This window comes from Callithrix jacchus, chromosome 4 (genome assembly GCF_049354715.1).
Source record: "Callithrix jacchus isolate 240 chromosome 4, calJac240_pri, whole genome shotgun sequence".
Taxonomy (NCBI): domain Eukaryota; kingdom Metazoa; phylum Chordata; class Mammalia; order Primates; family Cebidae; genus Callithrix; species Callithrix jacchus.
The window spans coordinates 15,183,302-15,201,467 of NC_133505.1; the positions used below are offsets into that span (position 1 = coordinate 15,183,302).

The 18,166-nt window shown below is 42.2% G+C and overlaps 1 protein-coding gene across 11 annotated transcripts in view; it reads left to right on the plus strand.

The window, feature by feature from the left end:
* The window catches only part of DTNBP1 (dystrobrevin binding protein 1), a 161,703-nt gene that overhangs the window by 139,170 nt on the left and 4,367 nt on the right, over positions 1 to 18,166 (plus strand). For all 11 annotated transcript variants that reach the window (XM_035294859.3, XM_078368308.1, XM_035294853.3 and 8 more), the window contains one exon: positions 11,943 to 12,098. In XM_035294859.3, coding sequence (XP_035150750.1) covers positions 11,943 to 12,098 — 156 coding nt within the window. The remainder of the gene's footprint in view (positions 1 to 11,942; positions 12,099 to 18,166) is intronic.

Sequence of the window (18,166 nt, forward strand, 5' to 3'; positions counted from 1 at the left end):
TGATAGTGAGGGGTTACTGTGAAAATCAGTCCACATTTGTTAAGTGGTTGCTTATTCTTGAATGAATAAGATAGAAAAATACACATTTTTAATAATTAATGAAAACTTAAATTTTACATTTGAAGGATTTTTCTCTCATGATTAAAACCCAAATCAGGTTTTAATATTATGTCCAATCACTATTCAACACGTGTTTTTGATTTTTTAAATTAACATTGCCTTATGTTTAGATGTGCTGATAATTACTGCCTTCTTTTTTTTCTCTATGTCAAAATTTATTTATATGAGTTTTTTTTTTAGATATTTCTCAAGATTCTTTTGTAAGATAGCAGCCAATTTAAATCACTATTACCATAGAAATGAGAATTGTCTTGCTGAGAAAATTCCATCAACATCATTTATATACCGAAATCAAAATGTCGGAAACAAGGGGATGCTTTCGGATAGTAGTTAAGAGTTTTCTGTTGGGAAAAAAAGTCCTTCCTTCCTTCCAAATGTTGTAATGTTATAAATGGGAAGTGTGTGTGTGTGTGTGTGTGTGTGTGTGTGTGTGTGTGTGTGTGTTTAAGCTCAGAGTTTAAGAATAGCAAATGCTGACCTGAATCCTGGATGTGATCTATTTTAACACATAGATTGTGTTGAATGGCCGTGAATCCATGGCAGGTAGAGCTCTTTTAAAACTGTTTTAATATGTGATTATTTATGTTGAATAACAAGCATACCAGGTTATCAAGGTTGGGAAGTTTTTGGTTAATTCAGATTTTTATATATTGATATTTACCAGTCTGTCAAAGATGACCAGTTTTCAAAGCAGTTAGAATGTACTATAAAATGTTTTAATAATTCAGAAATCTCTCAAAATCTTTGGATATCATACTTTTTCATTGTGATTAGCTTTGTTGTATTGATGGAGTCTGAGAGTTTTAATAGAAATGTGATTGATTTTGCATCTCTTCAGCATTGGTTGCCATACTCTTTTTCTCATATCTCATTTTGCTTGTATTTTTTTGTCCCTAAAATTTTTCTTTGCCAGAGTTTTGTTTATTAGCTTTGAATACAAATATAATTTTATATTGCTTATGGGAAAATTAAATGCAGATGGCTTGAAAACTTCTATATGTTGTCTCTGAATATGGAGAGGATAAGAACCCACTGTTGGTTGTATCTGGAGTTCAGGACAAAGCATAGATCTATCTGGTCAGGGGATTTTGCCTCCTGTGTGGAAGCCACCAAGCACAGGGACTGGTCATGGATTCCACAGAGTGGCATCGAGTTTCTAAGGAGAGAAGCCTGCCTTAAGGGGCTTATCCATGATTGTTCATCCATAAGGTTGACAACAGACAATGCTTGTTTGTGATTGTGCATTTTGGTTGCTGCTGGAGCTTTTCCATTTTGGGTAATTTCACATATTTTTAAGAGTTAAGGAGATAACATTTCTGTCATTTCTAAGGATTGTGCCAGCTGCTTCATCTTTGTTTCCCATTGTATAAATATACAAAGTCCAAATGTAAATGAAGTAATGCAGTGGTTGCACAGATGTAGTTCACCTAGAGCAGTGGTTCTCAGGCAGTGTCAGCATTACCTGGGGTTTGGTTAGAAATGCGTATCTTCGGCCCAGATGGATTACTGAATCAGAGATTCTGGGTATGGGGTCCAGGAATCTCTGTTCACCAGTCCCGTAGGTGATTTTGATGCTGCTGAATGTGGAGAACAACTGGTTTTCTGTCTCTACAGCCCTTTCGAATGGATTCTTTAATAACTAATTTTCACTCACAGACACTGGCAGTTGGGTATACTTTTTTTCCTAAAGTCTTTTATGCAGCATTTTAAAAAATCCTTTGATTTTGAAAGGATTCCTGTAGTGATCTAAACTTCTATTTTTTCCCCCTCAAATTGTTAATAAGTAGGCCAATTCCATAGTTAAAATTCAGGAACATGTCAGATGTGGCTTAAAAATTCAAGAAATTGGGCTTTTGTCTAAATATCCATAACACAAAGCTTCTAGACTGAAGTATTTTTTAGTCTTACCAAAAAAAAAAAAGAGAGAATGAGAGAGAGAAACCAGTACTCTTGCTATTTCATGCAGCATTTTAACATATTGCTTCTGTAAAAAGCGTCTTTGTCAACCTATCATTGTATAGCATTTTCAAATGGTGTTGAAGCACTTTTTCCAGCTGTAACTCATTCATGTAGGTATTTTCAATCTCCTACAGGAGGCAGCAGTCTTGGTGCAACCTGTACTCATTGTAGGCCACCACACCCTACCCTTAACCTCCCAGCCTGAGCCTGTGAATTTGAACAAATGTAATAATTTATGATGAAGTACATTTCTCACGGATCCATTTATCTTAAACTTTCTGGTTCTTACCATTCTTTAACCAACAAAATGGCCAGGAAAATGAATGAAAAAATATCTTCTGGTTTTTGTTAATAATTAAATCTTATTTCCTTGAAATGTCATTGACTGACTCAAAAGGTCTTAAATTCCTTAATGCTAACCTGATGTTCATATAATTTTACTAAAAACAAGCTAGGCTTTGGAATCGCCCTTTTCTGCTCCAGTCAGAAGTAAATAAGAATAGATTCTTAACATTTAAGAACTTGAGGTGATCTTTCAATCCATGACATCCAGGGTGCATGGTGAGGGGTGAGTGGTGTGCTGAGACCCACCTCCATGAGTTGGCCCTGCAGTCAGACCCCTGTCTTCTAAACTTCCTTGCCCCTCTCATAAAAGCTAAAGTGCAGTTGAGCGTTCTGTCTTAGCTATTTCTGGCAAGCCTCTTACACATCTTGTTCCTGCAGTGTTTATTTTGCTAATACTCTAATAGTGGTCATTTCCTTCAGTTAATTGATGGGAATTTGAAAAGTTCCAGAATACTAAAATAGTGTTTCCGACAACTTGGTTTTAGGAAACCGCACTTCCAGTTTCTGTTCCAAAGGACTTAATTTTGTGAGCCACTCAGTAGTTCCCATGAGTTCTTTGTTGTGTAAAAGTTATTCTGACTGCAAAAAACCTGCCATTATTCCAAACTACTGTATTTTAGGTAAGGATCATCTTTTCTTAGTTGCCTGTAAAAGACAGAAGTATAGTACTTTAGTAATGTGTGTAAGGGGTGTATGTGTGTGTCTATGTTGGAGCAAGGGTTAAGAAAAGCTCTGTAAGAAGTCACTTAACTTTCTTTGAAAATGTGTTAACTTTAGCATGCACAGAATTGTTTTTCCAAATGCCAATTCTGAGGAGTAATTGTTCTATAATACTTTAGAATACTCATAAAATAACGTATCATATAAAATAATTATATCTGTTTTGAAAACTATTGATGAAGGCTGGATATAAAACTTTTTAAAACTAGAAACACAGGGCACAGAAGTTGATACTTTAAAAATACAGATATAAAGAAAACGAATGCCAGGAAAATACTTTTACAGGTCTCTCTTTTTATCCAGCCTGAGAAAATTTGTATTTATTTGTTAGAGTGGGGGCAAGAGATTGGGAGACTTTAAAAATTGTTTTGGATACCTTATTTGAAAACTGAGGTGGGAAAAAAAATGTAACTGTTAAATGGCAAAAATACAGGAAGAGTGGTTTTTAAAACTACAAGGAAATCTTGTATATTTTGTCATTGTCTAACAAGTCCTCAGGTTCTGAACAGAATTTTTCTAAAATATATTTTACTAAGCTCAAATGTAAAGAAAAGTAAATTTGGAGGAAAAAAAGGAAACTGAGGGAACTAAAAGTACTTAACAGTGATTATTGAAAATGTTTAAAAGGAAGCTCAGACTTGTTTCTGACAGGCATCCACATTCTGGAGAAAAGAGGAATCAGTCTGTACAGATTACATATCCCTTATCTGAAGTACTTGGGACTAGAAATGTTTCAGGCTTTAGATTTTTTTCAGATTTTGGAATATTTGCAATGTGCACTCACTGGTTGAACATGGATAAAACAAAAAACTGAAATCCTAAATGCTTCCATGACCATTTCCAATCACGTAGGTGCTCATAAAGTCAGATTTCAGCTCAGGGATACTCAACCTGTGTATCCCAGCACTTTTGGGAGTCCCAGCAAATGCTGGTAAAGATGCAGAGAAACTAGCTGATTCACACAGTGATGATGGGGATGTAAAATGGAATATAGATACTTTGGAAAAGAGTTTGGCAGTTCCTTTCAAAACTGAAAAATGAACCTACCATATCGCCCAGCAATTGCACTCTTGGGCATTTATGCCAGAGAAATACTTATTTTCATGTAGGATCTCATACACAAATGTCCATGATAGCTTTATTTCTAATAGCGAAAAGTTAGAAACAGCCATCCAGTGGAAATGGTTAAACAAACTGTGGTACATCCATATACCATGAAATTCTACTCAGTAATTAAAAGGAACAAATTGTTATGTGCTGTAGCCTGGGGAAACCCCTAGGCAATTATGCTGAGTGAAAAAATCCAGTCTCAGAAGGATATATAGTGCATAATTCCATTTATATAACATGTGAAATAACATAGTTATAGATTTGGAGTCCAGCTGAGTATTTGGGGAGGGAGAGCATGGTTATAAAAGGGAATCCGAGGGAGTCTTGTGGTGGTACTATGTTGATGGGGTGCTTACACAATGCTATGCATGTGGTAAGACTGCCTGGAGCTGTATGCACAGGCACACAAACAGTGCATGTGTACCAGTGAAATGTAAATAAGCTTTGTGGACTGTACCCATGTCAACTGTTGGGTTTTGATATTATACCAAAATTCTATAAGTTGTTAGCATTCAGGGGCATTCAAGATGTACATTTCTAGATAATATCCTATGACCCTATAATTATTCCAAAGTAAAAAGCTTTAAAAAATTGGGTATAGCAATTTCATATAGTCAGTCGACCTAATAGTGGGGAAAATCCCTGGTGGGTATATACCAAAATGCTAGTTGTTGTCATCTATTTATGGGGATTACAAAGGGACTTTCACCCTATTATTTGCGGAATAATTTTTTTATGGCTAAAGTTTTCCTCAATATACATAGTTAGTGCATCAAAAACACCCTATTAAATAAATGAAAATAGGTAGGGCACAGTGTCTCATGCCTGTAATCCCAGCACTTTGGGAGTCTGAGGCGGGCAGATTACCTGAGGTCAGGAGTTCGAGACCAGCCTGGCCAACATGGTGAAACCCCATCTCCACTAAAATTACAAAAATGAGCCAGGTGTGGTGGGGCACATCTGTAATCCCAGCTACTCAGGAGGCTGAGGCACAAGAATTGTTTAAACCCGGGAGGCAAAGATTATAGTGAGCAAAGATTAAGCCATTATACTCCGGCCTGGGCAACAGAGTGAGACTCTGTCTTTTAAAAAAAAAAAAAAAAAAAAAGGCAAATAATTAGAAGCATAAAAATACTCCGTCGGGCATGGTGGCTCACGCCTGTGATCCCAGCACTTTGGGAGGCCGAGGTGGGTGGATCATGAGGTCTAGAGATTGAGACGATCCAGGCCAACATGGTGAAAACCCATCTCTACTAAAAATACAAAAATTAGGTGGCCATGGTGGTGCACACCTGTAGTCCCAGCTACAGAACCTGGGAGGCAGAGATTGCAGCGACCCGAGATCGCACCACTGCACTCCGGTCTGGTGACAGAGTGAGACTCCATCTCAAAAAAAAAAAATTTATAGGTCCCAGTTTTTAAAATCTGTCACATTGACAATTTAATGTGGTCTTCTAATGGTTATGTAACTTGACAGACTGTTTGCAATTGTTTTCATGAAAAAACAGCTTGGAAAGATGTTTGTTTTGTGTTCGGAAAATTGTTTAGAGATTTATAGAGATTTCACAGTTCTGTCTTGATCATGTCACATGTAATATCACAAAACTCATATTCTCTAACTCAATATAAAAACCCCTGAATTGTAAATATTTAAGTTAGTTTTTAAAGTTTAGTCTTAGTCTTATTTATCTTGAATGAACGATGCTCTTTTTTTTTTTTTTTTTTTTTTGAGACAGAGTGTTGTTCTGTCTCCCAGGCTGGAGTACAATGGCATGGTCTCGGCTCACTGCAACCTCCACCTCCCAGGTTCAAATGATTCTCCTGCCTCAGCCTCCCCAGTAGCTGGGATTACAGGTGCCTGCCACTGTGCCCAGCTACGTTTTGTATTTTTAGTAGAGATGGGGGTTTCACCATGTTGGCCAGGCTGGTCTCGAACTCTTGACCTTGTGATCCACCTGCCTCAGCCTCCCAAAGTGCTGGGATTACAAATGTGAGCCACCTCACCTGGACCAATGTTTTTATCTTTAATATAATATAGAGATTATTAAAATTTTTCTCAGTTCATATTTAGTAAGTGTTACACTATTTCTCTTAACTCTTTTTGAACTCTTAACAGAGGTTTATCCTAGTTTTCTACACATGACTTATTTCCTCCTTCCCAGAGGTTTGGTGACCTTTTTCAGTCATTAAAACCTCACTATTTTATTACCTATCTGTTAAAAGGCTTAGTTGTAGAATATGTTGAATTTGTTCCTGAAATGAACTTGATGAGTTTTGTAATTTCATATATCTTGTGCCACCCTTATGCCCCCATTAAAACATATACTTGAGAATTGATTATATCATCTTCACTGGTAATTAAATTTTTTGTTGTTTTGAGTAATTATGTATTTGAAATTGATAGTTGTAGCTAAAGTGGAAGCTGCAGTCAGATAAAATTTGAGCAATGTTCTGGAGTTGAAATAAAAAGACAGAGACCTGGGTTGATAATAGAATTAAGTGATTAACCCCGACTTGCCGTAGAAAAACTACTGCATCTTGTTTTGAATTTTTTCTTTTTAATCTGAAGTCCATTTGTTTAAATTCTTTACATCTTTGTATTTGTCTGGCTTTCCCTAGTATAATAAATGGCATCTTAATATGAGCAAGGGATCATTTTTCCTTGTAGAAAATGTTCTGTAATTTAGATTTTACAGTCCTCATTCTGAAATTCAGATGTTAAACCTCTAGATTTGAATTTTTTCCTTCCATCATTTCACCACTCCCAAATTTGGTGGTTTTCTTGATGCAGGCTCAGTTGATGATTTCAGTACACACAGCACAATTAGGATATCCTCATTCAGTCACATAGCTGAGGGCAAATATTTTAGCTGTTTGGCAGCAAAGTTATTTTGAAATGCCTGCTCTGTGCTTTATCACAGTCATCCTGAATACGTAGCTGGTGTACTTGGTTCTCAGTGCAGCTGGCTTAGTGCTCAGCCCCCCAAGATACAAAAGGGCTCTAAAATGAAGCAGGGAGCTGATGAGGACAGCTGGAGAGGTTTCAGAAACTAGTGAGGAACAAGTTTTATTTGATTTTAATTATTATTTTTTTTGAGACAGAGTTTCCCTCTTAGCACCCAGGCTAGAGTGCAATGACGCAATCTCGGCTCACTGAAACCTTTGCCTCTTGGGGTCAAGCCATTTTTCCAGTCTCAGACTCCAGAGTAGCTGGAATTACAGGCGTGAGCCACTATGCCTGGCTAATTTTTGTATTTTTCATAGAGACAGAGTTTGACCATGTTGGCCGGGCTGGTCTCAAACTTCTGACCTCAAGTGATCCACCCACCTTGACCTCCCAAAGTTCTGGGATTACAGGCATGAGCCACCATGTAGAGGCAACAGTTGAAATGGGCAAAGCCAGAAGCTAGTCTATGAAATATTCTTCTGAATCTTACAACTCTTTTTTTTGAGACGGAATCTTGCTCTGTCACCCAGGCCAGAGTGCAGTGGCGCAACCTCTGCCTCCCTGGTTCAAGCAATTCTCCTGCCTCAGCCTCCCAAGTAGCTGGAATTACAGGTGCCCACCACCAGGCCCAGCTAATTTTTTGTATTTTAGTAGAGACAGGGTTTCACCAAGTTGGCCAGGATGATCTTGATCTTCTGACCTTGTGATCCGCCTGCCTTGGCCTCCCAAAATGCTGGGATTACAGGTGTGAGCCACCATGCCCTTTTCTTCTATTTTTTAAAAGTCATTTTGAGTTTCCTAATCTAACTCCTCTTCCCCTGTGAAGGTTGAGACATGATTGGATTTCATTCTGATATAGAAAAAACTGAGATAAAAAAGACTAAAGGACCAATAATTCAGCAACACGAGAGAATCAAACTTCTAAAGCAGAAGTAGTCTTGAGAAAAATGAAATGTTTTTTATATTATATATCTGTTGAAAACATAATTAAGTTAAAACAAGATATTCTTTAATTAAAACCCCTTTGATGATTTTTGCATTGATCTTGGTTTCAAGCTGCCTATTCTGGAATTATTTTTTAAAAGAAGATTAGCTGAACTTTGAAGTACTTGAAGCATACTTAATATATTTTAGGGTTGACTTATTCTAATACACTTGGCAGTCATGAAGCATTTGAACAGATACGTTGACAACTGAAGTGAAAAAAGTGAAAAGACATCTTCTCCGGTTTAAGTTTTTTTCTTATGAGTACACTCTAAATTCCTTGCAGATTTATTAAGAGTACTGAAAGGTAACTAATTCTTAAGTATCTGAGTGGAACCCAGAGCAGATGATTTCGGCGCATAGTGAATCCTGGTTCTTGGTAATATTTCCTATCACTCCCTCTTCAAGAGGCTTTTGTTTAAATAATGTTGGTATTAATATTAGCTTCCACTGTTGGCCAACACTGTATGCTGGTGATTCCAATTTGCTACCTGATTTAATCCTGCCAACAACCTTATGAAATAGGTGTTTTTACTGCACTTGTATGGAGGGGGAAGTTGCAACTCAGGTGAAATCAGTTAGGTGGAAACAGAGTCTAAGACTAGGATTTTGCTGTAGGTCCTCTAGGAGGTGATTCCAAGAAGCAGGAGGGAACGACAGTGAGGAGGGGAAGCTGCTAAAGCCGGTGAGGATGTGCCATCCTACCAGGATCTCTGAGAAGCATTTAGAACACCTTGCAGAATTGTCCACCCAAAGGATGTTAGATTAGGGGCCTGAAATGCTGACCTCTGTCGCCTGTTGGTTGAGAGCTGCCTTAATTCCACGGAACTTCTGGGCTGTGCTGGCTCAGTGGTTCCCTGAGATTCAGAGAATACTCTGACCAGGAAAACATAGCCACACAGGCCTGGCCTTTAGGTGGGACCCTCCATACATCCCAATGAGCACAGACAAAACTGGCTCCTCTGGCTGCAGCTAAATGTAGAGGTAGCCTGGAAGGCTGTGCTGAGAGGTGCTAGGAGTGTAGGACCTGAGATGGGCCCTACCCAAAACCTGTGAGCACAGAAGCTTTTCCCACTGTGGTAGACCATTTCCACATAAACAGGTCTGAGATGAGGGTGGCAGGAAATGGAGAGAGGGCACCCAGTAATGGCAACAGTGTGAGCCCAATGCACAGAGGAAATATTATACATGTGAATACATGCTAATTGGGAAAATTTACTTTTCCTGTGTTGTTCTGGTTAGCATTAGTTTGTGTTTCTTGCATGTATATAGATCAGACTATAAAAATAAAGGCCACGGTAGTCTAAGTATTAGACACTACACCTAATTGAGATGATAAACTCCATCACTGGTTTTAAGGTCTGCCATGCATACTACCTTATTGGACTTGGGAGTTGTGAGTGTGGTGCTGGGAACACGGGGGTGGGTGGGACCTTATTCACCATTGTCCATTGTAAGAGCTGCTGTGTTTGTTAACAGCCTTGATAACACCCCCAAGATGTTGACACTCCCCTGAGATGAACCAGAGGGAACATTGCCTTGGGGGATATGGTCTGTTACAGTGTATTCCAGAACAAAAGGTAGCTGGAACTTTCTACAGATGTCTAGATTTTCTGGAATAATAGCATACTTTCATCTTGCCAAACTCGGCAGAGCAGGGTGCCTGCCACAGACACAGGGTGAGGCTAGGAAATATTTCCATAAGGGAAGGCACTCAGGTTGTCCTTTTCAATTTTACAGTCAACCAGATTCTTTCAGGGACCTGAATTCATACGGACAGCCTGTTTGGAGTACTCCCCACATTGCTGTGTAATAGGTAACCACAAACATAACAGTTTAAAACAAAACAAATCAGCTTCTAGTATGTAGGGCAGAAGTCCGGGCAAGGCATTACTGGGTTCTCTGCCCAGTATCCCATGAGGCTGAGATAAGGGGTAGCAGAGCTGTGTTCTTTTCTGGAGGTACTGGAAAAGAATCTGCATGAGGGCTCTTCAGGTCATTGCCAGAGTTTGGGCTCCTAGTGATTGTGGGAGGCAGGCCCTGTTTCTTTCACCTGCTGTTAGCCAGGGGCTGTCCTCAGCCCCTGGATGCCACCTACATTCCTTCCCGCATGGCCCCCTCCATCTTCCAAGCCATCAGCAGATAGTGGCCCTGTGTCAAATCCCTGTCATGCTTCACATCTTTCTTCAGGAAGGCCCAATGCCCTTCACAAAGCTAGGTAGGCCAGGCTCACCCAGACATTCCCCCTTTGAGGGGGATATCACCTAGGTAAAATCCATCCCAGCCCCAGGCCTAGGGAATGTGGGGCAAGCACACCCAGGAGCAGGTCTCAGGGCCACCTTAGGATTCTGCCTGCACCCCTATGAAGTACAAAGGACTTAAGATCTAAAAGTAGTTTAGAAATAACCCTTCACCCATGTACCAGGTCAATAATGGTAAATGTCTGACCCTGATTTCATTTTTTGTATTCTCCATGCATGCTGTATTAGTTCATTTCACATGGCTATAAAGAAATACCTGAGAGGGTATTTGCCTTAGCATGTGGGGATTACAATTCAAGATCAGATTTGGGTGGGGACACAGAGCCAAACCATATTATTCTGCCCAAGCCCCTCCCAAATCTCATGTCTTTTCACAGTTCAAAACCAATCATGCCTTCCCAACAGTTCCCCAGAGCCTTAACTTCTACCTTGAAAGGTCACTGGGAACTTACGTTATAAAATTATTTTACATACTTTCATATCAGTATTGGGTTAATATTTCTATCCCAAATTTTCAGATGAGAAGGTTAACTGAGTAGGTTGGGTGGTCAAAAACACTAAAAAACCAAGACTAAGCACTTTCTAATACACCATGATGGCTACATACCTACTTTTTCCCCCCCAACTTTTACTGTGGTAAAATACACGTAAAATTGACCATTTCATGTGTATATATAATTTGTAAGTGTACAGCTGAGTGGTATTAAATATGTTGTACATTCATCACCACCATTCATCTCCCTTTCATTTTGTAATTCTGAAAATCTATACCCATTAACTACTAAGCCCCCGTGCCCTCTCCCCAGCCCTGAGAACCCCGTTCTTCCTGTCTCCATGAATCTGACTGCTCTGGGTACCTCACGTGAATGGAACTAAACAGTATTTGCCTTTTTGTGACTGGCTTATTTCACTTAGCATATATGTTCAAGGTCCATGTTATAGTGTGTGTCAGAATTTCCTTCCTTTTTAAAGGTGAATAATATTCCACAGTTACATACTTACTCTTAACAAACATTTCTTGAGAGCTGTGTGCCAGGCACTGAGCTGAGTTGAAATGAGTCATATATGGTCACAGTCTTGCCAGGGACTCCAAGTCCTTAGCAATTGCATTGCAATTTGTAAGTCAGCTGCAAAAGTTTAAACACAGGGATGTGGAAACAGCTGGATGAAGCAGCAGACCCCACTGGAGTTAGGACTACCTGAGAAGCTGATCTGGGAAGGCAAACAGCTGTTTGTGACTGACAAATGGGTGATGCAGGTGGGAAGGTCGTTCCAGCAAAGAGAACAGCACATATAAAGGGCCTGGCCACCCAGGGGAAGAAGTGCAGCAGACTGGGGGGCAAGGAGGCCAGCTGTACACACAGTTGGGGCACCAGCCCAAGTCTGTCAACGCGATGTGACACCATCCACTTAGAGGGTGGCTGTGAGCAGCTGTTTATACCAATTTCCTCTTAGTCCCTTTTCAAACCCTAACCCAGGTCATTCTGTTTCCTCAGCTGAACTAGATGCAGAGCATGCCCAGAAGGTCCTGGAAATGGAGCACACCCAGCAAATGAAGCTGAAGGAGCGGCAGAAGTTTTTTGAGGAAGCCTTCCAGCAGGACATGGAGCAGTACCTGTCCACGGGCTACCTGCAGATCACAGAGCGGCGAGGCAAGTGGGGACTGGGGCTACTGGGGCAAGGACTTGCTGGCTGTGCAGGGTGGTATTAGGCCCCTCTCCCCAGAGCAGGGTGTGGGCCAGAGTCCTCAGAAGTCCCGTTCTGTTATTAGATTCCAGCAACCAAAATTTGTGCATCGGGCCACCTCTATCTTGCGCTTATTTTGCCTCTCCTATCAGTCTAGGCTTTAAAGATACATATTTTTTTATTATCTCTAAAGATTACAAACACAGCCGAGTGCAGTGGCTCATGCCTGTAATTGCTTTGGGAGGTCAAGACAGGCAGATCACCTGAGGTCAGGTGTTTGAGACCATCCTGGCCAACATGGTGAAACCCTGTCTCCACTAAAATAGAAAAATTGGCTGGGCATGGTGGCAGGCATCTGTAATCCCAGCTACTCCAGAGGCTGCAGCACAGAAAGAATTGCTTGAACCTGGGCAGCAGAGGTACAGTGAGCTGAGATCATGCCACTGCCCTCCAGCCTGGGCAGCAGAGTGAGACTCTCCCTAAAAAAAAAAAAAAAAAAAAAATTACAAATTGTGCTTTTAGAAAACCTGCAAATTTACAAAAATGGACAAAAGAAAAATTGTCCTTAATTCTCCAGTACAGCATAATCCCTAGGACTGCTTTCAGTGTATTCTTTCTACTTTCTCAGAGTCTGCTTTTTTAATTTCTATCAGACTGGACCCTATGTATGTACAGCTTTGCCTCTAATTTTTCTTCATGTTGTATAGGGTTCTTTCCCCCAGTTAAAAATACTTTGAGAGTTTATGTGTCAAAGGCTTCATCTTTTCATCATGATGTATCCTAATGTATTCCACCAGTTTTCCTAGCTGCATATTCAAAATCTTTCCCTCAGTAAATAGTGCTGTAGGAATGAGCTGATTAGAAGTCCATGGCTAGGCGTGGTAGCTCATGCCTGTGATTCCAGCACTCTGAGAGGCCGAGGTGGGTGGATCACAAGGTCAGAAGTTGGAGACCAGCCTGGCCAATATGGTAAAACCCCATCTCTACTAAAAAAGAAATATAAAAATTAGCTGGGCATGGTGACGTATGCCTGTAGTCCCAGCTACTCGGGAGGCTGAGACAGGGGCCTATGAGGTGGAGGTTGCAGTGAGCTGAGATCATGCCACTGCATTCCAGCTTGGGTGACAGAGTGAGACTCCGTCTCGAAAAAAAAAAAAAAAAAAGAATTCCAGACTCTGGACCCTTTCCTTTGGAGAACTCAATGACTCAGAGGTGCAGTAGTGCCAGGAGTTGACATTTTCCCTCCAGCCTATGCCGCACAGGCAGGACCAGCCTGAGTGCAGACCCCAGCGCAGCATGGCTGCCTCACTAGTCACCCTAGCCAGCTTGGAGACCATCCAAACCTTCCCTCATCTTCCTGAACATCTCATTACCTCCTGGACACCTCCCTCACCCCCAAATCCCAGCCTTCATCCTTTCCCCAGGCTTGCAGTGGCCCTGGCCTGCCCCCAACCACAAACCCCCAGAAATGTTTCTTCCTTGTCACCCAGTTCTGTGTCCCCTCCCAGGAGAGGTTAAAGAAATCCAAGAACGAGGAAGAAAAACAGATTAATAGCAGGACCTGAAGACCTCAGAGTGTACTGGGGGATGCAGTCCGTCCATTGTGTGGATGATGCTTGTTTACTTTCCAGTGCACAGTATAGATCTGAAGCTTGACAGTGTTGTCTCTAGGGTCAGCCTTCTCTATTCTTGTACCCATCCCGAACCTGCGTCTGTCCTCCATGCATTTCCTCCGAGCATACAGGCAGGATTCCAGTACTTCCGTGTTTGCTGCAAGTTGAGTGGCCTTCCATGGCTCCTTTGGGAGGAAGAAGAGAGCTCCAGGGATTTTTATCCTGTTATGGGTAGAAGCGGAGAAGGGCACTGTCTTAACTCGGGCTGCCAAAACCAAACAATATGGACTGGGTGACTTTAACAGCAGACATTTATTTTCCCTCAGTTCTGGAGGACTGAGATCCAAGATCAGGGTGCCAGTGTGATCAGTTTCTGGTGAGGGATCTCTTCCTGGCTTACAGAGAGCCCCCTTCTCCCTCCTGTGTGTGTGCGCACGTGGCCAGCAGTAGGGTGGAGCTCTCTGCTATCCCTTGGTATTAGGGCTAATCTCAACCACAGGGGCCATGTCCATATGACCTCATCTAACTTAATTACCTCCCAGAGCCCCCAACTCCAAATATCCTCATAGTGGGGGTTAAGGGCTTCAACATAGAAAGTTTGGAGGGACACATTCAGTCCATACAGATACACCCTGGCCGACCCACAGATTTGAACATAATGATACACTGCACCAATGTCTCATGTCATAGAAGAGGTGCGGTGATGATGGGACAGACTTAGAAACTCTGATTGCTAAACAACTGAATTCTATCTTCCTTCAGTTTAGCACTTGTTGGTGAGCACAGAGAAATGAAACTGCCTCCCAAGAAGCTCCTATGATAGGGAGAGCCACGGTGCACACCCAAGAGGATGATGTAGTAGTAGAAGCGTGGCAGGCTCGGAAGGAGCTGCTCTGTGGACGGGCGTGTCCCGCAGTTCCTCCGCAGCTAGCAAGGCACCCGGCTGCCAGACAGAATGCGTCTAGCAGATTCCTGCTGGACAGAGAGCAAGGAAATATTAAGGGCTTAAATTTTTGTGGTTTTGAGTATCTCAAAGATTAAGTTCCAAGAAAATGTTGGGCTAATTTTTTAAGGTAAAAAATGGAGTCAGGGACTTGTTGCCAATATATGGTTTTGAAAGCTTTGAAGAAGAAAATTGGAGGCCCTGGTCTTTTTAACTTTCTCTTCAGCTAGAGCCGAGGCACAGCCACAAATGGGAATCAGGCATCTCATTGCACGGCTGTGCAGAGCCGGCTCAGACTTCCCAGCCTTTCTCAGGGAGGAATCTTCGTCTCCAAGAATTAGTATTAATTGAGGAGAATCGATCAAAATTTTAAAACCTCTACAGTGAACATGGTGTTTTGGCCCATTCCATTAAATCAGAAATAGCAGTTGGAATTTCACTTTCAGAAGCATCATTTGCTAATTAAGATGAGGTCATGGAAAGTGTTAACCAGAGAATCATCAGAGTAAGGGGTGAAGGCACGTCTCTGCCCACTTGGATGGTGCTGAGGCTGGATGGCCCCCCAAGCACAGAGCCTCTCAGGCTTGAGGACTGAAGGTGGTGCTGGGAGGGCTGGGCAGCAGAGGGGGCCTGGGCCCCACCACATTCCCCGCAGAGCTCTCCCTGCTGTTAGGACATAATTAGGTTTGATCTGCTGCCTGATGTGACTGCCATTTCCTTAGAAAAGCATTTTTATTGCTTTCATTTTATTGCTGAGTGTGACAGTATCCTGCCGATGAAGTTACTTATTCATAGATCACCTCAGAGATGTCCTGGTCTGTGCCTGGGGTTTCTGGCTCTGTACTCCCATGGATTTCAGGCTCCTGTCTCTCTGAACCGGTAATTCAGCAAAGTGGAATCCTATGGAGCCAGGGGTGCCACTGCTTGCAGAGGAATTGACTCAGCTCTGGGGTGCTCCAGAGTGGACTCAGTACTCTGGGAAGAGCATGAGGTTTGTGGCTAGTGACAAAGTTATAATAAAGTTAGAATTTACAGGCAAAAGTGCACCTAAGTGCCTATGATTTTGAGAATCATCCATACTGATACACTCAGCTCTAATTTGATTTCCATTTTTAAGAATTTATTTCCATTGAACAAATATAATTTATTCATTGTTTTATTGGGTATTTGTTTCCAGATTTCATATTTAATAAAAACAATGCTGGCATGGACTTTCTTTTTTTTTCCACTCTGTTGCCCAGGCTGTAGTGCAGTGATGCGATCTCAGCTCACTGCAACCTCCTGCCTCCTGGGTTCAAGCGATTCTTCTACCTCAGCCTCCTGAGTAGCTGGGACTACAGGTACCCACCATGCCTGGCTAATTTTTGTATTCTTTCTTTTAGTAGAGATGGGGTTTCACTGACGGGTTTGGCCAGGCTGGCTCAAACTTCTGACCTCTCGTAATCAGCCCGCATCCCAAAGTGTTGGGATTACAGGCATGAGCCAGCACACCCAGCCAGACTCTATTTTTTTTTTGAGACAGGGTCTCACTCGATTGCCCAGGCAGGCTGGAGAGTAGTGGTGTGATCATAGCTCACTGCAGGCTGGCACTCCTGGGCTCAAGTGGTCCTCCCACCTCAGACTGCCTAGTAACTGGGACTACAGGTGTGCACCAACATGCCTGGCTAATGTTTTAGAGAGGCAGGGGTCTCACAGTGTGGCCCAGGTTGGTCTCAAACTCCTGAGCTCGTTATCTTCCCACCTGGGCCTCCCAAAGTGCTGGGATTACAGGCGCAGGCCACCGCACCCGGCCTTGGCCATTCTTACGAGTTGTCTGTCTGTACACATGCATAAGAGTTGCTTTAAGACCAGCTATTCTCACACTTGAGCAGCATCACAGTCTCCTGGAGGGCTGTTCAGACATGGATTCCTGGGCCCGCTGCAGGGATTCTGACTGCACAGGTCTGGGGTGGGGCCTGAGGATTTGCATCATAAACAAGTTCCCGGGCCGGGGGTGCCAGGTGCGGTGGCTCAAGCCTGTAATCCCAGCACTTTGGGAGGCCCAGGCAGGTGGATCACGAGGTCAAGAGATCGAGACCATCCTGGTCAACATGGTGAAACCCCGTCTCTACTAAAAATACAAAAAAAAAAATTAGCTGGGCATGGTGGCGCGTGCCTGTAGTCGCAGCTACTCAGGAGGCTGAGGGAAGAGTATTGCCTGAATCCGGGAGGCAGAGGTTGCGGTGAGCCGAGATCGCGCCATTGCACTCCAGCCTGGGTAACAAGAGCGAAACTCCGTCTCAAAAATAAATAAATAAAACAAGTTCCCAGGTGATGCTGAGGGGGACCACACTTACATACCCTAAAGAAATGGTTCTCTAAGAGGAATTGCTGGTCATAATGGCATGGCTTTCATTTCACTAGATTCTGTCAGATTTCTTGCCGAAACATTTGCACCAGTTTAGTCTCCCCAGCCATGTATGCATGTTCTGATTACATCTTTGTCTGCACTTGGTAGTGTCAGATTTCTTAAACTTTTGCTAATCTGTTGGAATGAAATGACACCTTTGGCAGTTTCTCTATACTCGGGAGTCTTCAAGGCTCTTTTTGGCTCCATCTTTTACCATCTAACCCCGAGCCAAAACCATACTGTTGTATACTTATCCATCAAGTGCTGCTGCTCAGCTGGGGACACTTTTGCCCAGAGGGGACATTTGGCAATATCTGGAGACCATTTTGCTTGTCGTGCCTGGGGTCAGGGTGTGCTGCTGGCATCTAGTGGGCAGAAGCCAGGGATGCAGTTAAACATCCCACCTCCCCAGAACAACCTTCCAACCAAGAACGATCTGGTGCAGTGTCAGGAGGGCTGGGGCTGAGAAAATGTTTCCTAGTGAGTCTGCTGGAGCCATTCCCAACCTGTCCTGCACATCTTCATAGTTATCATCACTGTTCTGGGATCTTGTCCTTTGGAATAAATGTCACAGTTTGAAGTTTTTTGAAGACTCTGCAGTTTGACCGGAATTGCAGTAAGTTGCTATATAGAGACAGACTGGGCCTTTTAGTGGTATCAGTTTTCTGCAAGCACGCGCCTCTCGTATTCCTGAGTGTTCAGTAGAACTAGACCAGTGACTGACTTCTCTGTTTGAAGAGCTACCAATTCTTTTTTCTGATGATTGAGATTTACTATTTCTTGTTAATTTTGGAAAGTTTTTCCTGGAATTATCTTTAGTTGTCAGATTTGCGCGCTCTTCCCTCATAGCTTTGTTCTGGTTAGGGTCACTTTACGATTGTTGTTAATGTGCCCTTTATTCCTTTTGTCTCAGTTTACGATGAGTCTTACCTAGAAGTAACCATTTTAAAGCATTTTTCCCCTAAAGAACTAGCTTTTTTGTTCTTTGTACTGTTTCATTGACTTCTCTTCAGTTTTGCTTTCTTTGGGCATTTGTTTTTTTTCTAATCCAACTTGAATATTCAGGCTTGATTTTCAGCGTTCCTCTCT